The sequence below is a fragment of the Aquila chrysaetos genome, chromosome 1, assembly GCF_900496995.4.
Source record: "Aquila chrysaetos chrysaetos chromosome 1, bAquChr1.4, whole genome shotgun sequence".
NCBI classification, from domain to species: Eukaryota; Metazoa; Chordata; class Aves; order Accipitriformes; family Accipitridae; genus Aquila; species Aquila chrysaetos.
The window spans coordinates 50,361,035-50,387,589 of NC_044004.1; the positions used below are offsets into that span (position 1 = coordinate 50,361,035).

The window sequence follows — 26,555 nt, forward strand, 5'->3', positions numbered from 1 at the left end:
TTCTCAGACCTACAGAAACTCTTGTTTTTCCTGTCCGTAGGATGTGATATAATTTAATATAACAAATGCATCATTTAATATAAAAAATGCATCATTTAAACAAGATCATTTTTGTTTCTTAGGCTAAAAGAAATGGCTTTTTTCTTTTGAACCTTTGTAGGAGTTGGATCATTCAGAACAGGGTGGAGTGCCTCAGCTAGAACCTGTACTACCCCCAAGGTAAGTGCAATTCCTCAGTGACTCACTTAAAAGTGGTGTTTCCGAGTTAGTTTGCCTAGTTGGTCTCAATGCAGACACCACCAACTCTAGTCCTAACTCAATAGGCTTGGATAGGTAGTATGCTCACTAATAAATAGGCAGGACCAAGCTGCTAGCCGATTAATACTTGTTTGTACATTATTGGTATGAGCAGGGGGATTATAGGAGGACAGCTGTTTGGCTCTTCAGCTAATGTACAGTGGCTGCTGACAGTCATTCCTTTCTGCATCTTTAACCTTTTCACCCACAGCTGAACATAGAACATCCCCTCCTGCATGACCTTTTGATCAACAGCCCTTGCACTTATGCCAGGGTTTGAGTGGTGAAGGAATGGAGGTGGCAGATGCTGCCACCCTGAAAAGGGCAGATGCTGGGCCAGCACCTTTCCAGAAGCACTGGCTAGTTTCTACAGTTCACTTCAGACCTAAAACGCCTGTGAAGGTGCAGAATCAATGATAACCTTGGTTTTTATCAGTGATAACCTTGGGTTTTTTTATTCTTTTGAACCAACAAGAAAGAAGGTCTGCAGAGGCAAAAGTAGCTGGACCAGCCTTAAATTCAGGTCCACTAAATGCCAGAGGCAAACTGGAGGGAGATAAGGCATTGGCTAGCTAGCCCACTGCGGCTATCTCAGCATCTGCACTCTAAATCTGTGGGTTTAAACACAAGAGTTTGTTCTGTTGTGTCAGGACAAGAGAATCTTTCAGTTATTAAACTTAGTCTACCAATAATAATAAGTATTCATTAACAGGAAAGAATATGGTAGTACCCACAAAGAAACACCTCATTATTGCCCCTTACGGGCTTGTTACTTTCCCCCGTTCTGTTTATCATAAGAGCATTCCCGATTCTTCTGAAGGTCTCTGGAACTACAGTAAACATTTTGTCCTTTCACTCTTCTGCTCAAATGGAATTTTTTTTTTTTTTTAAAGTAAGCAGTAATAATACTCTGAATTCCTTGTTAGGGTTTTCTTGTTTAGTTGAGTTTCCTTACAAACGTATGGGTTGATTTGTTTCCAGATTTAACGCAGTCTAACTTGGAATTTCCCCTTTTGTCAATATTAAAAATGCTTAGTTTAGGATGAGGCCAAGAAAGGGGAGAGGTGGAAGTTGAACAGAAGTGGAAAATTTTTTTGAAATTTAAAAAATAATCCATACACAAATAGTAATAGAGAGCTCTTACCAGGTGTATTAGTAGAGTGCTAGTATCTTCACGAGTGGTGGATGACACTCACAATATATGTCAGAAGGATACTCCAAAGATCCACTAATGCACATTTGTTGTGGTTGATAATTTTTACAGACCCTTGAGGAATTCACGCAAGCAAATAATTATGCTGAATTACACTATATGAAAAAAGGAGAGACAATTGTAGCAGAACTTGCAGTAACTGGCTGAAGATCCAATAACAATCAAACAATATTGTATTTTAGGAATAGTGGTAGTGCCAGGGTTCTTAATAACAGGAAGCCAAAGTTTTATGTACGTAATGCTTGTTAATAACAGAGGTGATTTTTAATTAGCAAATTATTGATTTGGCCACACTCTTTGATTCTAAAAATCATGGCTCGTGTGTACTGTATAGGCAGCTTTTTTTAATCAATGCTTAATAAGGGGGATTTAAATGTTTTAAAAAATTACCACTGTCACTTACTAGTCTCTGATTTTGGTTTCTAAACTACTGGTACACTAATGAGAGTGTGGTACCTCCAGCACTGCCAGAAAACTCAAGTATTTGCAGTGGTGTTTTCTTTCTGCAGTAGACATCTGTTGCATAAAAATAGTAAATCCTGCTATTGATGCCATTGTGCAAAGTGGTGTCCTATGTCATGAGTTTCAGCAGAGGCCCAAAAGTCACTTCAGGTAAGTGACATCCCAGGGAATGAGCTAGGCTGATTCCTGAAGACCAGCTAGATCAGCAGAGCTTCTCAGGGCTTTCACTAAAGCTCTCCACTAGAAGAACTCCATCCTGAGGCAGCTTCAGAAAAAGCTCTGTCTAAAGGTGAATTGCTGAAAGAAATTCTGCTTATGTAGTGGGCTCCCGAGAAAGCTGGCAGGCTGTTGATAAGCGAAAGTGGTCAGCAGAGTTGGAAATATGTAGTCAAAGGATATGTCTGAGGACTTGATCATCCAGTCCCAGTGTCTGAAGAGTTCATATATTCCTGGCAAGCTTCAGATACTACACACTCTACAGCCCAGGTGATCATAAGTCCCGTTTCCTTATTGCATGCTCTATAGCTAGGGCTGTGGTGGAGGATGAGGTGGCAGGCTTATCAATACGCATACTTCTCTGATGGTTTGCCCAATTTTTAGGCCTGTGGATGGAAAATTTATACCTGCTCGACCTCCCCCACCTAAAGGTGTTCCTGGAAGGCCACCTCCACCAAAACTCTCTGCAGCCAAGACCTCCTCCCAGAAGGATGCTCTTTCACGATCTACTTCTGACATCGCTCCTGATAAAAAACCCAGCAAGTTCAGACTGGGACCCAAGAGAGCAAAAAGTCAAGTCTTTAAAAATCCAGATCCAGCATTACCTCCTAGACCTAAACCGGGTCATCCTCTCTACAATAAATACATGGTGAGAGTTGAGATACTCTATCTGAGACTGTTGTTAATAAAACAGTGCTGGTTAAAATAGTCGTGAAAAAGGTAGTAAGGTAGGTTACTATTATGTTGCTTTCAAAGTCCATCTATCAGCATAATCTTCCTTAGAAAATACTTAATAGATAAATAGTAATAAGTACTGTAAGGTAATACTGGAGAAAGCAATATATACATGCAAAGTATAGATATATGTGTGTGTATTTTTGTGTATATATGTAATTTATATAGATATATCTTTTATGCATAGCTTTTGGGATTTAGGGGTTCTTTTTACAGTCACCAGTTCAGAATTCTATTACAGCATGTAAAATGATGTTAAATAATTGCATTTGTGTATTGTTTTTTCCCTGTACATGTCAAAATGCTTAATAAAATTGGGGGAGCATTAGAACTTAAAAAGTAGTTACCTTGCTTAATCAAGCCTGCAAAGAGTGAGGAATGTAACATCACTTATCTTACATTTTCATCCTATTGACGCCATGCCTTTTCATTATAAAAATGTTTCTTTTTGGTATTGCATGTGTTGTTAGGCAATATTAAATATAAATGGATCAACTTTACAGAAAAATGGAGTCTTTCCCAAGATATTTGAAACTGGTCAACGATCAGAGCTGGTGACTCCTTGAACCAGTGCTGCTGTCAAAAACAGCACCCACACAACAGTAGCATGAACAACATCAACATTCAGCATGAAATGGAAGCTTTCTGTTGCCTTCTTTTTGATCTTCACTCTTGCATTTAGATCCTTGGTGGAGCAGAGGAGCAACAAAGAGAGAGAAAGATGTATCTAAGTTGATAGTAGGATCAGCTTTGAGATAAGGGAAGCATTTTGCTTCCTGTCTTGTGTAGCCACACCCATTTACATAAGAAATGTGTAACATACTTTTGTAGATGATATTCTTTTCAGTAGCAGATCAGTAGTCATTCCCTGCTCTTAGGTGTTACTGTCATTGAAATTTTCTTCCCAGGTTTTTTTTTCAGTGCCCTCCATGACAAATGAATACATTTCTGTGTCAGTGTGTTGCTGAACATCATGTACCTACCATATGGTATGACACCAGTTAGGTGGCTAAGAGACTGTTAAAGTGGATGACAACACCTGGGTTTCTCAAAGTGGCAGTTTGTATCACCAGCAGTCTGTTCTGAATGCCTTCCAAAGGAGCTTGTCCTCTTCCACTGGACTCCTAAATCAGTTACCTGTAGTAGGTGGTCAGGATAGTTCCATCATCTGACCATTTTCACTTGCAGTGGGAATTTCAGGTGCTTAGAAGTGAAACAAACTCTTCCATTTGCCTCTGTTTCTATTCAAGTTACCTGTGCCTCATGGAGTTGCCAAGGAAGATTGTCTTCCCAGGAACACTGGAGAACTGTCCTGTAAGGTAAGGCATTTTTTTCTGCTGATAAATATTTAATGAGCAAGACTCCTGTTGTATCAGGTGCTTTAGGCTTTAAAGGTTACACTGAGAAATGTAAAAGTGGTTTATTAAATCCTTGTGTTTCTTTAATAAAAACAAAACAACCACCAAAACAAAACCTAATAATGGTGATTTGCCTTATAGCACAGGGACATTCTGCTTATGAGGCAGAGCAACAGTAATTACTTGGAGTGCCAGAAGGGAGAGGAAACTGGTAAAGTTCTTCTGTCTCATAGAAAGATAATCACTCCCTTGGCTGAGTATCTGAAAAGTGGGCAAAAGATAAGCAAGTAGTTTTATGAAGTGCTGTACATGATATATCAGTGAATTGACTTTGACATACAGACTTCAAAGTATTTTCCTCTCTCTGCTTCTACAGAACCTAACCTGTTTTTAGGGCATGACTGTATTAATATTAAGTAGCCAGTATAAGTTATGGCTATGATAGGTTTTTGATTATTATCAGAAACCTACATGGCTGAAATAGATTTCTATGCAATCTGGTGTTATCTGTTGTAATTCATATTATTCTGGCCTTATCTTTGTCCATGTCGGGCTTTTTTGGTTGGGTTTTTTGTATGCAATGAATTACTTTGAGTGTAATTCACGCACAGTGATTCTCATCAGTACAGTCTGAAAATTCCTCGTGTGTGGGATAGGGAAGAAGGCTCAGCATTTTTAATATAATTTCCCTTTATAAAGATCCCACAACAAAATTGTCATTTCACCTCAGCGTTATCTTCCTGTAAGCAAAGGCCTAGTGGCTTGCTTGCCCCTCTAAAATGCTTGGCAGTCAGCAGATGTGCTGCCCCTGCTCAGTGTGCTGGGCAGAGTTGGGCTGGGGTGTTCTGTCCAAGCAAGGAAGAATAATTCACAGCACGCACTACCAAGCAGCAGTGCAAAATTTGGCCATGACCCTTGCAATGAGAGTTGCTATCAATGCTGTGGATTTCTGACTCACAGAGGTAGCTGAGGCTTTGACTATACTGGGAAAAGTTGCATGCCTTCCCTTCCTTTTACTGGCTCAAAAGTAGATTTTGGTGAAATGCATTCTGGTTTACACTGGTGAAAGGCATACAGAATTCAGACCCATAGCTGCATGACCAATACTAACTGTTGCCTCCAAAGGTGATTCTCTGATACCAGAACAACATTGTGTCCAAAGTCAGAAAATTACTTTCAGAGTATGTCACAGAGAATCTCTGTTAGTATCTTCCGGATTTATAAACTACTTGGATTTATTTGTTGTTGTCAGGATTCAAACCACCCTCCAAAAGTTTCTGACACAAGTGCACCTCATGCTGTAGTCCTGCATGATTTTCCTGCAGGTAAGTAAATGTGAATATTCTGGAAGCTTGTTTTACTCCAAGACGTTCAAACGGGTGTTTTCTTAGGAATTAGAGCTTAAAAGGATGAGGAAGCTCAGCCTATAAGATCTGCATGTAGAGTTGTTCAAATCCATGGGTTTATCTATAGTTGGGCCAATTTAGTTAAAGCTAACTGGTTTATCAAGTATAATTAAGACTTTTTGAAAACTCATGCTGGTTTTGTCTGTGATATTTATATTAAGCAGATTTTAGTTAAAGAAAATCACTGAGTGTGACAACTACTGTTAACTGAAATGATGCTGTCTTACAGAGCATGCTGATGACTTGGACCTTCATTCTGGAGACACTGTTTGTCTTTTGGAGAAAATCGATACCGAGTGGTACAGAGGAAAATGTGGGAATCGCACAGGGATATTTCCTGCCAGCTTTGTTAAAGTAGTTGTATGTAGGCTTTGTATACATTGCTACATAAGATCCTATTGCATTTGTTTTCTGGTTCTATTTTACTATAGATCTTGTGTGTTTAACTCCATTCTGTATTTAGATAATCTCTTTTCCCTCTGGCAGCACAGAAGACATATCAACTTGTTTGTATGGTGTTAGAAAGAGGCTTGATTTGGCATGACCGACTTGTGTTTTGGGGATTATTTTGCTGTTAATTTGAAGCCAAGTGAGAAAATTGTGGCCCTTACCAGATTCTCTTTGTTAACCTGGGTAGTTTCTCAGGGTCTACAGAGAAGGTTATTTTTCACAACTGCATGTAAGGATCAAGACCAAGTAAGATGGTTGCTTTTTGTGCCTCCCCCAACCCCCCAGCTTCTCTCATTTTCTTGTCACTTGAAGTGTGCTAGAATCACCACTTTTATAGCCATGTAGTGAACTAGGTCAGAGCAGCAGTTGAGCCCAATGAACCATGTTTTTTTCTTCCTAGAGTATTTTTTTCCCGGCTGGATCAATTCGCCTAAGTGGCTTACTAAGTGGCTGCACAAATGGTTGTGTTGGCACAGTGCAAGGAGATTGTGTTGTTGCAAATGAGCAGCTTAAAGCAATCCTGTTACTGAATGTGACACTTGACAGTAAATGGCAGGCAAGAGACAGGTGCTGTTTTGGAGCCCAATAGCAATTAATTGAGTGCCTCATCTTTAAAAGAGATACAGTATGGTTCACTGCATCAAAAGCTGGGTCAAATCTATTGCAAGCCTGAGTCTGAGATTGAAGTCCATTTTGTGACAGTAGAAAGGGCTGTTGGGCTATCCACATCAGCCATATGGACACGGAGGAATGCTAAACTGACACCAGGATGCAGTGAAGGTGTATGGCTGGGCGTTAGACAGTAAGTGTCTGTGTCGAGCCGGGACAGCTGGCAGAGATGAGCACTGCTGCTACATGGACAATACCAAGTATTTGGTAACCGCCAGAGAGTATAGGGTGTCTGTTTAGTTTGTAATGGTGTTATTGGAGAAAAATTTTAAGATTTGAGAAGTGCTGAAGAATAAAAACTAAACTCAAGGGTAGTAATAATAGAACTATGCTCTATTCGCTTTCACGAGAAAGATTTGTTAGCTAAATTGATTAGCTGCTTCTACACAGACCAAAAATTTAATTTAAAAGCTCTTGTTACTACTGATGGCTAATAGACAAAAGATTTTATGTTAAAGCAGTAGAATGAGTATTTGGGGTCAAATTCAGCATTGATGCAGACACACACAACTTCTTAAAAGCTAGGGAAGATGTGTTTCAAATTTCTATTTTAGTTGTAAAAGGTGGTTACCATTTGAGTCCAAAAATCTTTTGTTTCAGCAAAATTAAAAAAAAAAAAGGAAAACGAGTGCAGTACATGAGGCTAATTTACTGAGTGAATTCTCCTGTTCATTCCTGTCAGATTTGATCTTGATACAAGGTCTCTATACAATACGCTATAGTATGTTTTACAGTATTGAGCTGGGTAGCAGCGTAGGTCTGGACACCTAACAATAATACATGGTTATTACTTTCCATAGAACCTTCAGAGCACCACAGATACCAGCTCCTCTAGAAAGAGCACTGTGAAGATTATTTGTCCTAAAAGGACAGCCAGCATGATTTCCTCCAGTCCTTCACAAAAGCTAATGAAACAGTTTCTCGTTCATTTTTATGGGAACTGGCTAATGCTATAGTAAGCAGTAACCCAAAGCTCCTCGCCAGGGTCTCTAGCCTTGTAGTCTTATACATCTCACAGATCATGGTTCACGTCACACCAAAAATACAATTGAAGTCTTCTTATGATAAAGGACTTGAATGCTGTCTGTTTGATATATCCGTGTATTGATTTTCTAAATTATATTTATCCACTTCAAGTGAGATTTGTGAGATGTATTTTTGTTTGGAGGACAGCTGGCTACCAAAGCCCAGAAAGGATAAGTGTAAACAATAATTTTGTCTATTGTGATATATTGTGCTAGTAAATAATAGAGAGCAAATACCAATTCAAAGTTGGGAGCTAAATTCAACAACCTGTAGTAGCATCCAGTCCCATATTCTGTCAATCAATCATGCCACAAGTAGAAACAGTAAACCAGCTTCATAACAGAAAACACTAAATAGTGCTCCTTGTTTGCATGAGACTGAAAAATGAGAAATCAGGCATACAAAACTGAAATCTACATTAATATGGTCATATATCATAGCATGCCAGCGACTATAGAGCGTCACGTGGAGGTCATAACTGGAGCTGATGCTTAGCTGAAAAACAGATTATTTTAACGGGTTCCAAGCTTATTGTAGTTATGTTGCCATGAGCTTGAAATGAAAGATTTTACTTATTTTGTTGTCTTAATAGATTGATGTTCCAGAAGAAGGCAACAGGAAAAAAATACCCTGTTCATCACAATGTATTAAGTGAGTTAGATAAATCTTATTTTCTTTCTCATGTTGATTTACTAGGAAGTAAAAAGAAAGATAACTTTGAAGCAGGTCTTATCTGTGCTGAGGTTAATATGGTTAACAGTTTCTTCACCAAAATATATTTAAAAAACTAAGCTCTCAAAACTGAAAGTTTATGATGTTTTAGTAAGACTCATATTCAGGTAAAAAAAATTCTAAAAACTCACTTCATGGCTTCAAAAAATTGGTAGATCACTTTTATTATAAAAGTTTATATAGATATAGTCCACTCATTTTCCTTCCTCTTATGAGCTGTCTTAGGAGACCATTTCCCATAATTTTTCATGAAAATTGGTTACAGAAACTGTGAACCAATCTGATTAACTTCAGCAGCATTGCACTCTCCTCTCTTTGCTCCTGGCCTTGTTACTTTCTTCTAGAATCCTCATAAGATGTAACATGGTAGGGCACCTACTCATTTGAAAGAACAAGATAAATTGGGGCAGAATATAGCTGTACTTTAAATATAGAAATCTATCTAACCTTAAAATCTATAACTGTACAGGTGAATCTAAAGTTCCCCAGATCAAATTATCAAAGGTACTTCAAGCACTTTCATTTCTGATTTGCAAACAATTTGTACTAAGATTTGTGGGCAAGGAACAACTTTTCATGCTGTTTTTACTCTATGATGATTTATTGGATTTCGTAATCATTCATTGCAGCAATTAAAGCAAATTCAGGCAGAGGCAGGAACTACTAGTATCAATGGGATCATTCAGTTTGTTCTTCAGATAGAGCTTGGCTTGTCTTAAATGAAACTTTTAACAGCTTTTTAAAAGCTGCTTCTGCAGCTAAGAAAGAAACAAAGTGCTAGCTCTGTCCTGAAGCTTTTGCAAAGATCTGAGTGGGGGACAGGGGTGGGAATCAAGCTTCTTACGTTGGTTGTATGCTACGATGCTATAGAAAGAATTAAAGCCTATTATCACTTTTTTCCGGCATGGTATTTCTGAAAAATCAAAAATTTTCTTAGAGTAATTTCTTAAATTATTTTATTAGTTTATTAAATTATTAAGCCTATTTAAGTAAGGAAGAAATTTAGTTTTTTCAGTATTCTACCAAATTATGTAAAATTTATCAGATGCTGCATTGATGTTTCTTTCTTCGATAGATAAGTTATTTCCCCATGCCTGGGATAGACTTTACAGAATAAAGTTCGTCAAAGTAGATAAAAACTAGCTTCCCCTTATGACACCTCCATGTATTTGGGATTTGGGACAAATACACAGCACCCACCCCCTGCTTATGTTTGTTTGCATCTAAATTGGATGCTAGCTCAAAAAAACATCAAACTCTTAACAAAAGTGTATCTGGACACTTACTTGGATATAGGCAAAAATATAAAATGGGACAGGTAGCCCAGAAACAAAGTGATATGTTTTTTGGTTTTGTTGGGAAGAGAAATAGGGTCTTATGCAAAGTACTGTAACAGACAGGAATTGGGATGCAGAAGTTGCCTCCAGCTCCTTCAGACTCCATACTCGTCCTCCTCAGAAAGAAGAGTTGAGAACCAGGGCTAGACCCTGGTTTTCCACCTGTTCTATCTTCAGTGCATTTTTTCATCATTTTAATTGAAGATATCAGTCCATGTTTTGCACGATGCTGTTTTATTATTAAGTGGGCAATAATAATAAATAAGCAAAGTAATTTTCTCTTTTGTTTGTGCAGAGGCCCAAGATGTGTAGCACGATTTGAATATATCGGAGATCAGAAAGATGAGCTCAGTTTTTCAGAAGGTGAAACTATTATCCTTAAAGAATATGTAAATGAAGAGTGGGCCAAAGGAGAGCTCAGAGGCACATGTGGAATTTTCCCCTTGAACTTCGTGGAAGTAATTGAAGATCTGCCTGGAACAGGTATGAATGCGTTTGCAAAACTCTTCAAGAACATGGTTTTGTACTGCATGCATGTAGGCAGCATATAGGAGAAACGTCCAAAAGCACGATGAACATGGAAGGAGGCAGAAAGGGAGAGAAGACAGACAAAAAAAAAAAAATCAAAAGGAATAGTAGCACTTCTTAAGAAGCTATTCTTAATAATTACTTTGAATATCTAAAATCTCTAGTAACATTTTTAATAGTCATTGCTGCTATTCTAAGTTGTGCTTTCCTTGTGTAGGTACAGGAGCAGCACTGAAGAATAAGGTGGAGGTTTCTTCTTCCCTTCCTCAGGTAATAAAATTTTATAGGTGAGGGCCAGAATTTACATAGCGGTTTCATAGATTTACATAGACTTTCTATTATAATGTCAGATTAGCTGCACAACTTTAAACCTGAATGTAACACAACTCCCACAGCACACAATGCTGCATGGTCACATCTTGAATTCTGACAGTTGGCCTAAATTGATTGAATTCATAGCTTCTGGCAAATTAACATAAGTAAATTTTTGTCCTTTGCCCTTAAGCAAATTCTTGTTAGCTCTATTTTAAGTATTGCTGCAGTGGTCTAATTTTGAATTTATTAATCCTGTCCCCTGCCTCCAATGATAAAAAGGAATGCATCTCTGAGCCTAGATGAAATTCTGTGGTAATTGCTGAAATGCCATTCTAGTCTACATCTGCAGTGACACTATTGTCTGAGAGAAAGTCAGGACACCCCTGTTCTGTACAGCTGCTTTCACCAGTATCTATCAGCTTATGGGCTCCATTAACGCTTCTAAAATTAATGCATTTCTTCTGTTCACTTGAATAGAACAACAGATGCTCAGTAGAGTGGTGTGAAGCGCTTCATGATTTTACAGCAGAAACCAAAGATGATTTATCCTTTAAAAAGGGAGACTACATCCAAATACTAGAACAAGTCGATTCAGAGTGGTATAGAGGAAGACTGAATGAAAAGGAAGGGATTTTCCCAGCAGTTTTTGTTCAGACCTGCTCAGGTACAGTGCTCCTACCAGATGGCAATTGATTATTCCTTGGGTTGTGACAGTCACGACAGAGTTCTGGGAGAACCCAACTATTGCATTGCATTAACAAGCCACACGCCACCACGTTCCTTAATATCCTAAAGCTAAACTAAGTGTTGAACCACCCTCTCCAATAATGGCAATATAATGCTCCAGTCAGTAAGTAAGCTGGGACACGATACAGATTCTGGGATGGTTTAAAGTGTGATTTGGGCACAGGCAAAACATAACCATTGAGCTGCCTTTAGTAGGAATTCAAGTGTACAAAACATAGGGGGGAGCCAGGTTCTCCCTCAGCTGAAGAGAAACACTGCAATACAGCCAAAGAGCTGGCAGAGCTGTAAATAACTGCAACTGCTGCGTCTTGGCACAGAAGTATTGTAATCCCCTTGGTGAAGCAAGGAATGAATGCTGCTTGCTTTCCTCAAGCTTCTGTTTGGTCTCCAAATCAATGCAGTCAAAACCTTCACAGAGGACACAGAAAATCACAATTTTTTGCCCATAGTTTTTGCGAGTGAAAGTTGACAGGAGATATAATTCCACATAACTGGCAAATAGCACACACCGAGTGCTGCTTCACCTCCAAGTACAAAGAGGAAAAGATGGCTTTTATTAGATATCGCCATTGGAGAGTTCAAGTAAGTGAACTTTAAATTTAGTCCTCTTAGAAGCAGAACCGTGTAGTGTAAAATGAACTGGTTTCATTTTATTCCAGTAGGGCAGTGAGTTTGCCAAGTAGCAGTAGTAATAACATCTGGACACCCTGTAGCACACGAGAGGGGAGAAAACATGAAAATGACAGGAAACTTCGCCAGAAAGGGATTTATTTCACTCCAGTCAAAATAACTTGTCTTGTCCATGTTCTGCAGCCAGGGTAGAGCTGTCACAGTCTGTAGGAGGGAAGAAAGGAAAAGCCAAAGCTCTTTATGATTTTCATGGAGAAAATGAAGATGAGCTTTCCTTCAAAGTAAGTACCTCTCTTGGCCCAATTTTCCAAAAGGTCTTATGGTCCTAAAGAATACTAAAAAATAAGACTTTTCCACTGTGAAGATAGGCTTGGAACAAGAAAGAAGCATATAAAATAGGCATAGATACTAACACATTTGATAAATGGTATCTTTAAAAAAATGTTTGCTCTTACCACTTCTGTTTCATATTGGCAAAATCTTCACTGAAGACATTGAAAAGAGGTCAGGAGTGGCAGAATTCCTCTGACTTCTCTGATTCAGTAAACATAAGACAAACCTACGTCATTTTGCAGTACGTTCAGTTCTTGATCAGTTGATACAGTCAAGGAAGCCTCTTTTTTAACTAGAAAGAGGGCAGGGAGAAGGAGGGTAATACTAAGAGTGCCAGTGCTACAGCAGCAGTGCCTCTAAGGGACACCTAGTACAGCAAACTAAAAGTTTGGCAGCAAAATACATAGTTGCCATGGGAACATGGGGAGAAATTAAATACTTCCTGGATGCCCAGATAATATTAAGAAGCATTAACAAGAAGCAGCGTGCCCTTGTAGATTCAAAGTCATGATTTAGGTAACTGTGTCCTCAAAAGCAAGTTTCTGACAAACAGCAGGCTTTCACAGCAGGCCCCAAATTGTGCTTAGCAGCTGGAACACACTATTTTCTCTTCTAAAACTAGCAAAATAATTAGTTTCAGCATTAGCAGCTTGCAATGCTGAAAGGATAGATGATTCTTTAAAGCAGAAAAGGGGAACGGAGGTACTGGAAGAAAGGCCAGGGCCATGACAGTGCTTCAGATGAAGAGTGTGGCATGGGACAAAGAAAACAGGAACAAGTATCAAACACAGGAGCTGCAGTTTATTTTGAACAGCCACACTGAGCTCTGAGCTACTTAAACAATTTCTTTCCTTTTTGGGAGAGTTTCCAAAGGAAAGAGGAAAGTTTCCAAGTGCTGGAAAATATTGGGACTAAACTGGGGGCGGGGGGGGGGGGGCAGCCTTAAGAAAATAAACCCTCAGAGCAGGGAGACACACACAAATAACAAGTAAGGTGGGGGCCTGTGAGCCAGCTCTCCAACGTACCTACCTACCTGGAGAGCTTAAGCAACACGAGAAGTTATCCAGCAGTGCTGTTTTTTCCTTCCAGAAGGAGGAAGGATTTTTCAGCATAGACAAGTATTTACCCTAAGAGAAGCTTCAGCTGGTTTAGGCAAACAATCTCGAAGAGATGTAACCAACAGAAGAGACTGGCCACATCCTACTTCTATTTGCTTGATATTAATTGCTTCTGAATAACATCAGCTATGCATGCATTAACATTGATGGTAAGCTATACTGGCTCACATTACTCCTTCTCTTACAGGCAGGTGATACAATAACAGAGCTGGAATCTGTAGACGAGGACTGGATGAGTGGAGAGATACAAGGAAAGTCTGGGATATTTCCCAAGAACTTTGTTCAGATTTTAAAAACACCGTGAAGTGTTGCCTCTCTTTGTACTCCCTGCATGTGGGAGAGAATGTTTTCTATCCTAAAGGCACAGCAAAGACATCAACGTGTTTTGACTATCAATGTTTTGCACTACTTTTTCTAGACAGTCATACTAGTATCTTGAAGTCAAATAAGAAAATCTAAGTCTTTTGTGACAGTGTATGTAGTCATGCTTCATGAATGCTCTGAGAGCAAATACAAGCAGGATTTTTAGCAGTTTCCAACTAGGGAAATACTGTGGTGCAACACCATTTTAACTTAAATAGCATAAGTAATAAATAGTATGTTTACTATCTGGTATTACATTTATCATGCACAAAGTCTGCATAAAGTAAGCTTCTTTGGGCTTCTTTAAAAACTTTTAAAATCCAAATTTAAAAGATTGTTTTTAAGATATAATTACAGCACTCGGTATGTAGATCAAGTTTGATGTTCAGGTTTCATTACTGCTTGACTTCCACATTAGCAGTAAAATCCACTTGTTCTATGACTTAGAGGATAAGGACGATAACTGATATTTTATAGTAGAAAAAATATCAAATCTAATACTGGTAAGAGGGAAAACTCCAAAGCAAATCCTTGTGTAGTATTCTTCTTTTCTTAGCCCAAGCTGCTCATACAGGAAGATCAGAAAAGCAAAACTTTAAGTATTTTGCCGCAATGAATAATGTTCAAATCAGTATGAATCATCTTAGACCTTCTTCCCTTCCCCCAAAATCCTTTCCAAATACAGGTTTAGATTTTTCTACTGCCCACTGTTCAAGCACCATCGTACCCTTCTTTTCCAGCTGAAGTTAGTTGTGACAGACAGCATTTACTGAGCTTTCTCAGATCCCCTCCATGCAGTAGCTGCACTATTCCAACTATTTGCCCCTCCACCCCGTTCATGTAAGTGGAAAGCCAGCCTTCACTCTGCATTTCATTTATCACTCAAGCACTGGAACATACTTCAGCAACACTATTCCTATCCTTAACATGAAGGATATTATACAGCCTTGGTTTTAGCTTTCAGCAGACATGAGATTAGTTTCCAGTTTGTTACCACATACCAACTATACTGAGCATCATTATAAATGGTCTGTCGAGGCCTTAAGGAAAACATGCCTGGCAAGAGGTTACTTCAAGCAGCTCTAACAAAAGGCATTTAGTAAAAAACATCAGTGTGACTTGAATGACAAACTTAGACAGACATGATTGAGGTAGCTTCACATTATAAGAACTTCTGGTAGTAAATTCCTTTTTGCAACCCTTGGCTTCTGACAAAATAGTTAAATGCATCTTGATTAACTGTTAACTTCATCAGACTGGAACAGAAAAAGAATTATGCTGCAGTTAGCTCTTTCACTGCTGACAGTATTCCATCACTTTCGTACTATATAACAAAAAGGAACCAGTAAGCTGTTAGCATGAGTCATTACTTCAGAGAGATGCAGGTCACTAGGTATCAAGATACCCTTACAAAATTTTTCTTTGTGGGTCTGAAAATTCAGGTTGCAAAAGGGCCAACAGTTGAGTGGTGGATAGAGACTGGAAACTAGAATCATCATGATTGACCTCGAGATAGTTTTGGCTTAGTGATGTGCCTGCCTACAACTTTATCAATACGAGGTCTAAGTATTACAGCAACAAATACCTACTGCTACAAAAGATCAGGGTGCATCTAAATTGGTGTGTGAGCAAGCTGGGGAGGGTAGCCCTCCCCTCCCCATGCCCTGCACTTTGGTTACCATCACAGCAGGCAGAAACAAGCTTACAGCCAACACTGAACTCCCCTGCAACAGGGAAGGGGCATCCAGTCTCAGCAGCAGACTGGAGCTCACGTGAAGCAAGCCACAGGAACACGCAGCACAGACATGAGGCCCTCGGCACCGTTTCGCTCTGCAGTCACTGTTATGCCACGGTACTTGCAAATATAGACACAGGCGTTAGCCCTCTGGTTTTTTTTTTCTCTAGAATCTTCATGAATGTGAAGCGTTGTGTATTTAAACTGCATCAATACCATTTGCACAACTGGGGGATGAAGATCACACAAAGTTTTATGAGCAGAGAACTGGATTTCTACTTTCATTAAGAGGATTAACATTATAAAAACAATTATTAATTATGTGCTATTCTAGATAGATGGAAACATGACAATTTATACAGCTATTACTCAGTTTTACCATCCCCAACTAGTCTATCCAGAACTCCTGTGGAATCAAACTTTAACATAAGTCCACCTCAGAGGACAACCCTTCCCACTCTCCAAGTTCTCCTGCCAGGGGATTCCAAAGGTCTTTGTTTATTCTAACAGCCATCTCCTTCTGGAGAAATCCAAGGGAACAAATACATAGATAGATAGCTTTCCTGACTCCTGCAAGCCCACTCAAGACTTTTCAACCATAAACCTTCAGTGGATCACCCTGTTAAAACAGGCTTCTTCAAACATGACCTGTGCCAACGGAATTCCTGAATGTCCAGTGAGCGCAGCAGGGGGAGAACAGCAGAACCAAGCAAAGCCCACACCAACAAACAGAATACCCAGATCCTCCAAAGACGTACTGCATCATTGTGGTGGTGGATGAGGCTTAAGTGTACGATGTTTACTTACTGTTTGTCTGGCAGTTTTCTAAGATTTTGATACAAGTCTCAAAAGTAGAACTGAATTTTTATATTTTTTTTTATTTCCTCCTCCCCGTTTTTATAACTGTGTATTGAACAGGTTTTTTTGTAACTTCCACTGAATGTTTAAAGTCAGTGCCTGTCAGTAGATAAGACCACTGCTTTATTTTAATCTACTCCTCCCTATTACGCAGGGCAGGAAGAGCAGCAAAGCCTTACATTCAGAGCAAGGAGTGCCACCTAAAGGCTGCTTGCATTACTGCAGGCAGCTAAACCAGCTTATTTATTAAAACTGCAACAAGTTAGATGCTTGGCTTTGACAGCAAGGTATTTTCTTAAGACTCGATGCCTAATATCACCATGAAGCTGCATACAGATCATAACATAAAATTCCTAAGGTGTACAGTTCATAATCCGCAAAAAAACCGAGAATGGGGTGGAACACAAATCCTAACTGCAATATAGTAGCAAATTTCAGCTGTAACCTTGAAATTCAGCTAGACCCCCATACATTAGTATGATAATAAAAGCCTCATTTATCAAAACATTTTCTGTTTGATCCACCCTCTGGAAATATCTTCAGGAAGACGTCTTTGTTGTGTGTACAATTAACGGTGTCCTAAATAAATCTTTGTTAAGTCCAGTAAGTTTTATTATGGTACCTCTGTAAATTAAGAATGTATTTAACCAATAAAATTTTTTATAATTAAGTCAGTCATGATGGCATTTTTATTGTCATATGCTGTGGAGAGCTGAGCTTTCCACTTGACGTGGCAGTTTTATGGATCTCATTCTGCTTACGTATTTAACACAACAGCAAAAAAACCAACCCTCCACCCCCAAACAAATCATAGAGCAATATCGCATCCCTTTACAAGTAGTCCAAAGCCCTCAGAGAATCCTGAGGGCTTTAATACAGTTTACTCAAGCCTTCGGACTCGGGTACATTTCACACTTACCACCTGCAGAACCTGTGACATTTGCTACCTGCAGCAACCAGCTGTCATCGCATGGTATCGCACAAGACAAGTGATGCTCTCTCTACTCATGCTGTGGCAAGATTACTTATGATGAAGACACAGGTTGACCCTGAGCTGACTGGCAATTCTACACATACTTGCATGTGCTCTGCTGATTGCTGCTATTCATACACCATGATTTTTCAGCTGATATTTGTACAGAGGGTGCATAAAATTTCCCTTCCTGCTTACTTTTCCCCCATCTGAAATCATTTCAGAGCATACATTTACCCAGCGCTCCTACGTGGTAATGCCAGCAGTCTACTGCTCAAAAAAAAAAAATTAAAAAAAAAAAAATTAAAAAATAAAAAAGAAAAGAAAAAAGCAAGCTCTTGTTCTTTCCCCAAATCCTCTTGGACTAGCCTTTTTGCAACATGCACTCCTCAGACGTACAGCTGAAGGGAGAAGTAACAGGATAAAAGACATGTAAGTTTTCAGAAGCAAGCTCGGAAACACCACCTTAGGATTTCTAACTCTCGTAGTCTACAGAGTACAGGCTAGTTGCAGTCCCTCAGGATTTGTTTGATGGAACTGTTGCTAAAGCAGAGGAAATGCAGCCAACATACATCCGTTACGAGAAAACTCTGACAGATCTTCCTCTAATGCAGAGCTTGAATATGTGCATATACATATATGTACACACCTGCACTAAAACTTCCTGTAGTAGGTTCAAGAATTTTCAACCTCAGCACACTGACCCTAAATCATGGTTTCTTTTCCCAACTCCAGTGAAAAGTTCTCATTTTTGTTAGAGAAATAAAGGGGCATTTGTTGCAATTTATGGCTTAAAAAATATGACTGACTGGGACTCTTGGAGGAGGATGACACCTGCCTCAACAGTACAGCTGAAAAGGGCAAAGCAGAAGATTAAAAGCAGCACTATTCCTTTCTCCTGTTCCAGCATCGTTATAGCTTTGAGCACTCACTACCGTTCCACTACACAAACTGGAAGAAGCAGAACAAATAGGCCTGTATTTACAATCCAGTAAAGATGGTTACCTGAATATTAAGTCATGGGCTATTCTAAATATCATCCCCTTCTGATTAAAATAGTAACTTGGAATCACAACATGAAATCACATCACCTGCAGTCTTCTAAATTAGAAAACAAACTTTTCATTTGGCATATTATTTGCTCCAAACCAGAATTACCAACTAGGGAAAGGTAAAAATCCCCAACACTGCAGAGTACGGCCCTCATGGGTAGCATCCCTCTACTTCTCCCCTAGTATCTTTGTTGCAACAGTAACATTTCCTTACTTTCCTCCATTTCGTCTACCCAGCTATTTCACAGCTGACTGCAGGAGCCACCACCACCGTCTCAGTGACCGCCCCAAGCAGCTCCGTACCATTTTGTTCTCAGGCTTTAAATCACAAACTTGCGAACAATCTAATAGCACACACTTTAGGTTTGTTGCCCAATTCTAAACAAAACATGCCAAGAGTGCAAAATACTCCTTGTTTTAGCCAGAAAAACACACTCTTCAATTTTTAAGCCACCGTAAGCTGAACAAGCTACAATGCTATTGGATAATGGAAAAAACAGTTAAAATTACTCGGCAAATCGCTTAAGTGTGCTTTATTCTCAGAACACAGACCATTGCCTTTTTATGATAGCATTTTTTTCCCCTGAAGTTCCACAGGTTTTTCAGCTGTGATTATGGTTACCCCTCGGTTCTGATAGAGGTTAAAAAACTACATACAACCCTACTCTTGAGCATATTCTGCATTTCTATACTGCTCAAAACTAACACTGCTTCCATCATCAAAATGGCAGCTTAAAGATCTTTTAACACCTTTTGACTATTAGAGACCAACTCTGTCTCATGAGAGGTCATATCAAATTACCACCAAGAAGCTTAAACATACACATACGTAATTCTCAGGTTAAGTAGTATGGATAAATCCCTAAGACTTCCCTATAACAAAAAATTCTGGAACAGTAAGTTTCCCTGTGTGGCACCCCATCTGCCCTGTACAATGCTCCTCTTTAAAGCACCTTTCACCAATACAAGCTCTGCACACACCCACAAGGTTTCTTTTCTGGGGACCAAAATTATTGGGAAAAACCAACATACAGAATCCTTGGTATTGCACTTTCCACCTTTCAAAAAGGACAACCCACTTTCTTCCACCCATCTCACAACACCAATCATGAAAAACAGATCTCCAAAACAAGTTTTGCTTTTTTTTTAGACCAAGGCAATAGGTTTACCTTATTAAAAACCCATCCACATATCCAATATTGTCCAGTAGCAATACAGGCAACCAAACATTAGTTCTGTATATTAAAACTTTTATTTTCCATCAATTTTTAGTTTCAGACAGACTCTTGCACGGGCGGCTCATATCCATCAGCTCGCTCTACTTTTGTGCCTGCCTCATCCCCAGAAGGTTTTCCAGCACCACCACCTTCGCCATGCAGTTCCATCAGCTTGCCCACTAAAAAGAGGAAGTATTATAAACAGTGAGAGATGCACCTATTTAAACATTTTTCAATTACTGAATTGCTCATCAAATACAAATTAAAACACCAGAACATTTAATGCAGGTATGATCAAGTCTGTTCCAGAAAGCTCATGCAAGGAGATGCTGGCGCAATAACTGACAGTCAGACAAAAATAAGCAGTGAAATAAGTGCTACATAATGAAATTGCAAATGAAACTTTTTTTAAAGAGAGGTAAAGTCAAGAACCTACTACTGCATTATATGGGAATGTCAGAAAATGGGAAAATAGAATCATTCCATGTCATCTGGGACCGAAACATTTTGTCATCATTCATTCCCAAGCCAAAGCCTTTGAACATTCAGCAGCAGTTTCAGGCAAGAATTCAAAAAAAGCTCTAAACTGAATGATCACTGCTTGGCTTTCAAGCCTGAAAGCCAAATGCCGGACTAGAAGGACAAGCCTTTTTACTACTACAGCTACTTAAGCTTACAATGCTGTTTTAACATCTTTATCCAAAAGCAAACACATTTTAAACAGCTTCCCACACCCTCCACTAAGAACACTGAACATCTGCAGTGATTGCCTTACATTCAAACTTGGGCTTCTTCAGCATCTTAACCTTGCGGACATAGACATCATGAAGAGGGTAAATGGACTGACATGCCTTCTCTATGTCTTTGCCAATGCTGTCTGGGATCCTGAGAAATCAGAGAGCACATCAGTACCAGAACATTAAAAATTGTGCCTGCTCCTTCATCAGCAACGCAGGCTTAAAAGAATTCTTAAGAATACATAATATTCTACAGAAGTTTGCATCATCAATACTACCTTCACGCTCTGACAATTTTCTTCAAATATGTCTAGATTCGAAGAAATTTTCCTTGCAATGTTAGAAGGGGGATATAGATAGATAGATACATAGTGCGAATGTGCTCATTTTGAGAGCAAATCTGCAATCAAACTTTTGGAAGCAAACACCACACTTTGGAAAACTTCCTTCTATCAGAAGAACCCAGAACATTCACAGCCCCAACTGATCAGAATTCCAGTTTTAGTCTGTAGAAACATGAATCAAAAAACTGGAGAGCCTGATTTTACATTTATGCAAACATGATGGTTTATGAAAGTCAAATATGATGCAGAGACTAACAGAGTATTTGAAGAAAACGGCACATCAGCTTTTCAACGAGAGGCACCTTGCCTGGTCTCTGTCAAACAGCATGCGAAGCACCAGCATTCCCCAAGTACTCAGTAACAACTGACCAACAAACAACTACTTAAACTGTATTGGAGAAAAAAGAAAACGCGGCCAAAGCTTACAGCTTATTGACAACTTCTTTCAGGTCATTGGTTTGGACCTCTCGGGTCATGATTTCCATCATCTTCTTGCGAATCTGTCGAACCTGCTGATGCTGGGCATACGAGGTCTTGCGGATTTGGTTATTACGCTTCTTCGTGAAACCCACACAGAAGAGGCGCAGGAGGTAACCATCGGTAGTTTTGACATCTACATGGGCTTCGATCATTGTCTAAAAAGGAAACAGTCATTTATCATCAACGTGATGGACAGGTTTCTCAAAACCATGCACCTGACATTCATTAATATCTGCTGATGCCACTTCAAACACAGCTTTACAATGCATCAGTGGCTACCTCCTTTCCTAAAGGCACTAGCCACAACGCAGACCTTGTTCCTTACACACCTGCCATTTTTTGACCATGGAACACATTTTATCCCGGGTGAGGTCCATTCCATGGAAGTTGGTCAGACAATTCTTGCCCTGAACATCCTCAGTTATCAGTTTAAATTTACGGAAGGCAACCTCATCATTCTGCAGATCAGCCAGACTCACTTCAAATACACGACCCTTCAGTCCATCAGAGGCAATTTCTGTAATATGAAACAAAATAAAACACCTTTTATTAACATTAGAAAAGTATTATTCAAATCAGATACTGAAATTCCATTTGATGTTTTCTAATAGTAGGTGATGCCACTAGCTTCACAGCTCTGAAGTCTATATGTATCTTGAACAAGATCAAATCAACTTAGAGAACCAAATAACATATTTTGTTAACTTTGTAAGCAATCTTTTTAAGATAATTATATCAGATGCTAAGCACAAATACCAGTATACTGCAGATTCCAGCCTGTGTAACAGTTTAGGGTTTTTTTAAGTGGAAGGGTTTACAAAGTATTTGGAAATAATGAACAATAATGAAAACATAAAAATCCACATGTGCTCAGCAGAGATAAAGCAGCAACAAACACCTAAGTACAGTCATTTTACAGCTCTACCTCTAACAATTAACCATTTTAACACTAGCTTACTCATGCCTGGTTTACAGTGACCTTATTTTACTTGTTTCACATGTATACAGTTCAAAATAATGACCATCTTTGTAACTTTTAAGTGCAACTGGAATAGTATAATGCCATTCGACTTAGCCATTCTACACAGCTAACCTTCCAAAAGGCTTCCTTTTCCTAAGGTGTGCCAGACCATACAAAAAACCTTTACCGTTCTGTGATACATCTACATGTGCTCCCATTAAGTTAGCAATCCTAGCTATCAACAGAGATCTCTTTACCTAAAAGCTTCAAATTTTAGTCTCTTCTAACACAATGCTCTTTATGATTCTATCATGACCAAGGTCTCCTGTCGCACTGTCACCACGTGTCCCTGTGATAATCAGAACAAATCCTTAATTCTTAACGTTCCTCAAACTCGTCAGGTTACAAGAGCAGGTCATAAGAAGCTTCAGGCATGTCCTTTCATATCATATCCATGGTTTGGTACTCTCGTACAAACAAGGACCACACCATATTAACCTCCCTGCAACTAAGCTCATTTATTTAAACAACTCTGTCAACTTAAGAACACTCACTCGAAACAAACAATTAAGTTAGAGGCGCTTTTTTTTTTTTTAAACTGCCAGGTTCATAGTATTATGAGCAAAAACTATTTGTCAGCAGTTCTTTAATCGAGTCTCATTTGGAGCTAGCACATGGAACAAATACATCTCCCTCTGCTGCATAAAACCCCACTACTCACTAGTTCCTTGAGTCCTGGTGACAAGTGTCTTCCCGATGTTTCGGATATTAAACATTGCTGGTGCTTTGACATCATACCAGTCCTTTTTGGAGAAAGGATCAACCCTTAATTTAAATAAAGCAGAAAAGATTTTTTTTACTGATTTTCTCAGATTAAATCGGGCTGAAGTAAGACCTTCCTCCCCACACGCTTTGCAAAATGGAAATGAAAACGTCAGCATTTTGGGCTTTCAACTTTAACGTGGACAGGTTGGCAAGTATGTGAATGCAGACGGTCAGCACTACGCACTCCAGTGAGGCAGGCATTCATTTCAATTTACTTCAGAAAGACAGAAATCAAATGCAGAAACATCATAAACCTAAGATGACGAAAAAAAACATACACCGCTACAATTCCGGCTACCGCTCAGAAGCGACACAAGCGGTGCACTTTAACCAACTTCCCCACGAAGACCCCCCGCCTTCATTTCTTGATTTCTGCAGCTAAAAGACACCAAACACAACGAAGACTGCACCGACGCCGCCCCAGAACCCCCGCTTCTACAGCGAGCAAACTACGCCAGGCCTGGCGGCCGCAAGATTACAACCAGGGCCGGGGCCAGGCGCGGGTCTGGCCCTGCCCTCCCACACGCCCCACGGCCGCGGAGCGCTCCCCACACCGAGACCCTTCCCGGCGCCGGGGCAGCGGGCACACGGCGGGGCTGCAGGAAGCCCGGCCCGGCCGGGACCCGCGCTCTCACAGCGGCAGTCGTCCCGTCCCCCACCCCGCCGCCACGCAGCTCGCCCCGCATCCAGGCGAGGCCCGCGCCCGGCCGCCGCCATGACAGCAGCGGCCCGTTCCCGTTCGCCGCCATCCGCCCCCCATCCACGGCATCCTGCCGCCCCGGCGCCCCGCCCGGCGCCCCCGGGCCCCGTCTCCTCCTCTCCCGGCCGCCCTTACACTTTCTTCTTGGCGCCTTTCTTGCCGCCCTTGGTGAGGCGCTTGTTCTTGCCGACCGCCATGGTCCCGCCCTGCCGACGAAAAGGCCGGAAGCGCCCGCTCGCGCGAGATTATACGAGAGTGGGGCTCGCGCGAGAACTGCGGGCGGCGGGCAGCGCTCTCGCGAGAGCGGAGCCGCATCTCGCCGGGAGGGGGCGGGCGGCCCGTCCCCTGGGACGTACCACAGCGGGACGGAACCAACGGCGCGGGGGGAAGGGGGGGGGGGGGGGGAATGGGGCCGGGGTTGCTACCGGTGGGCCGCGGGATGTGGCGCGTTGTCCTTTCTGCGCCTTTCGTGGCCCCGCAGAGCTGCCGGCGCTGTTCGGTCCCGTCCCCTCCCCAAGGAATTTTTGGGTTTGGACTTTTGGGGATCTTTCGGTGCGCCCTGAGGCCTCCGTGCTGAGGCAGCCTTGACACGCTTTCCAGCACATCACTTCTGGCCTTTCTGTGCCTCTCGTGGGTGTCCCGGGCCCCTCCTCGTGGCTTTTGGGGTGCTCCAGGACGATGGTCTGTGTTGCCAGGGCAGGGACCAAGGGATGGTGGCCATTCTCCGAGGGCTGAAGGGCTGAGATGGAAAGAAAGAGAGCGGAGATCAAACCCCTGTGTCTGCAGAAGCCCCGGAGCATCCTCACCAGACAGCGCCAGCCCACCCAGCCCTTCCCACGCTATGGGGAAGCTGGGGCACTGCGGGGACAACTGGAAGCTGCTGGTCTGGGCTGCCTCGGGTGCTTCGGCTGGTTCCTCCTCTCCCCTCTGCACAGGGGTGCAGAGCCCACCTTGCCTGGGGCAGGGCACGCTGCCCTCGCTAACCCACGCAGGCAGTCGGCACCTCCTCGCTCGCTCTTGACGCCTCGTGCCCTAGGCACACGCAGCCCATCACCCCATGACGGCCTGACCATCTGGGGCGACGCAGGACAGCAGCCGAGGGGAGAGCGTGGCGCAGCAGGAGGCTCCCGTCAGCCCACCTGTGTGGGCAGGGGTGGGAGAGGGAGATGCGGTGCCCAGGCCGGCGCCTGGCAGTCGGGACTCCCGTGGGACAAGAGGGGACCACAGGTTGTGGCTCACTGATGAACCTCACAGCAACCTCTGGGAAGGATGCCTGAGGGTCCTCCAGGTAGGGAAGGCTCTAGCACGGGTACCTGTACTGTGCCGGTTAGAGACAGCACTGGGACACAGGGCTGAGGCAGACCCTTGCCAGGCATCCAGGCTTGTTCCTCCTCCTGGGGACACCATCCCCTTCCCACCCACACCATGTCAGTGGAAGGCAGAGTGTGTCCGGGAGGCGGTGATGAGAGCCCCCATCCTGCTTCCATGCCCAGCAGAGGAGCAGGTTCTTGTCAGCCTCAGAGAGTCAGCAAGGGGGCTGTGCTGATCTTCCATGTCTTCGAGGTTTTGGCCAGGTGGCTGCGCTGTTCCCACTGCAAGGGCTGTGTGACTTCAGGAGGATTTCTTGAGAGGCTCGCAGAGCTGTAGAGATGACGCCACAGCCCAGGGCAGGGCACTCTCCACCTACATCGTGGCCAGGCATAGACCTTTTCTAGCTCTTTTCGGGAAGGGGGTGCCCAGGACCGAGCCTACCCCAGGCTGAAGGACAGGGTGGGCCTGGGACAGACAGGGGAATGGCTCTGTGCTGTCCTTGGGGACAAGTAGGTGAGGTCTGACAGTGACACACACTCAAAGAGTGCATCTCTCAGCAGCCCATAGCCCTAGTGCTGAGGCCCATTTGTGAAGTGTCGGCATCCGGTGTCATTGTCCACCTTGAATCACTGGTGGGGTCAAACTTCGTTGCTCCTGCAGAAGAAGGGCAGCTGAGGGCTCCTGTCCGCTTTCTTCCTCATCCTCCATTTGCCACTTCCCATCACAGTCTCTATCATGTCTTTGAAGAGGAGGATGGAGACCACTTGCACCCGGTGGTGACAGCTTCACCTGGGCACTGTATGCCTCTCCCTCAGGAGGGTACACGTTCTCCTTGGGGCTCCATCAGGTTCTCCCTGATGGTCAAGGGAAAGGGGTGCGTTTTTGGTGGGCTCAGCCTGGCTCCTGGCTCTTTGCTTGTCTCTGCCTCAGCGGAGCAGCCGGGAGCATGTGAGGTAACGGCGGGGCAAAATGCATCCTGGCACTTCCCAGGGGTACGAACTTGCCTGCAAGGGTGTACAGTGGAAAGGGACACATAGCTCCTGAAGCAATGCGGGGCAGCTGTGGACATACCGCATTGTCCAAGAGGGGCAGGAGCGTCTGTCAGCTGCCCCAGAGGTGATGCTGACATCCTGTCCCTCCACCAGGGAACTAGAAGGCGTCTTGGCCTGCCACCCAAGAGGACCCAGTCGTCCTGCCCACCACGGGACACATGGCCCGAGGCCAGAATGCATGGGCCAAGGCAACATGGGGAGGGGGCACCCAAGGGGACATTCACAGCCAGTCACGTGGTTCGTTAATGACTACCTAATGACCTTGGGAGGGCCGTGAGGGGGAGTGGGGCCTCCTGGACGCCTGGCCCCCCCCCCCCCCCCCCCCCCCCCGCCATCCGCTGGACTTTGCTCTTTGCCCTGCCCCTCCTCCTGGAT

At 42.1% G+C, this 26,555-nt stretch overlaps 2 protein-coding genes and 1 non-coding gene across 5 annotated transcripts in view; 1 reads left to right on the plus strand and 2 right to left on the minus strand.

Moving 5' to 3' along the window:
* The window catches only part of SH3D19 (SH3 domain containing 19), an 86,992-nt gene extending 69,794 nt beyond the window's left edge, over window positions 1-17,198 (plus strand). For all 3 annotated transcript variants that reach the window (XM_030008638.2, XM_030008648.2, XM_030008656.1), the window contains 11 exons: window positions 161-219; window positions 2,573-2,837; window positions 4,174-4,242; window positions 5,534-5,606; window positions 5,917-6,047; window positions 8,425-8,483; window positions 10,197-10,384; window positions 10,647-10,699; window positions 11,222-11,408; window positions 12,305-12,402; window positions 13,760-17,198. In XM_030008638.2, coding sequence (XP_029864498.1) covers window positions 161-219; window positions 2,573-2,837; window positions 4,174-4,242; window positions 5,534-5,606; window positions 5,917-6,047; window positions 8,425-8,483; window positions 10,197-10,384; window positions 10,647-10,699; window positions 11,222-11,408; window positions 12,305-12,402; window positions 13,760-13,876 — 1,299 coding nt within the window. In that variant the 3' untranslated portion in view covers window positions 13,877-17,198. The remainder of the gene's footprint in view (window positions 1-160; window positions 220-2,572; window positions 2,838-4,173; window positions 4,243-5,533; window positions 5,607-5,916; window positions 6,048-8,424; window positions 8,484-10,196; window positions 10,385-10,646; window positions 10,700-11,221; window positions 11,409-12,304; window positions 12,403-13,759) is intronic.
* Window positions 17,199-19,786: 2,588 nt separating this feature from the next.
* RPS3A (ribosomal protein S3A) lies at window positions 19,787-24,143 on the minus strand. Its single transcript, XM_030008762.2, has 6 exons — window positions 23,953-24,143; window positions 23,014-23,117; window positions 21,661-21,848; window positions 21,278-21,486; window positions 20,546-20,655; window positions 19,787-19,949 (listed from the first exon to the last, which is right to left on the minus strand). The coding sequence occupies exons 1-6, from the start codon at window positions 24,012-24,014 to the stop codon at window positions 19,828-19,830; spliced, it is 795 nt and encodes a 264-aa protein (XP_029864622.1). The 5' UTR covers window positions 24,015-24,143; the 3' UTR covers window positions 19,787-19,827.
* LOC115347793 lies at window positions 20,223-20,292 on the minus strand. The gene has a single exon (XR_003925609.1). It is a non-coding gene; the product is annotated as a small nucleolar RNA SNORD73 (small nucleolar RNA).
* Window positions 24,144-26,555: the final 2,412 nt, after the last annotated feature.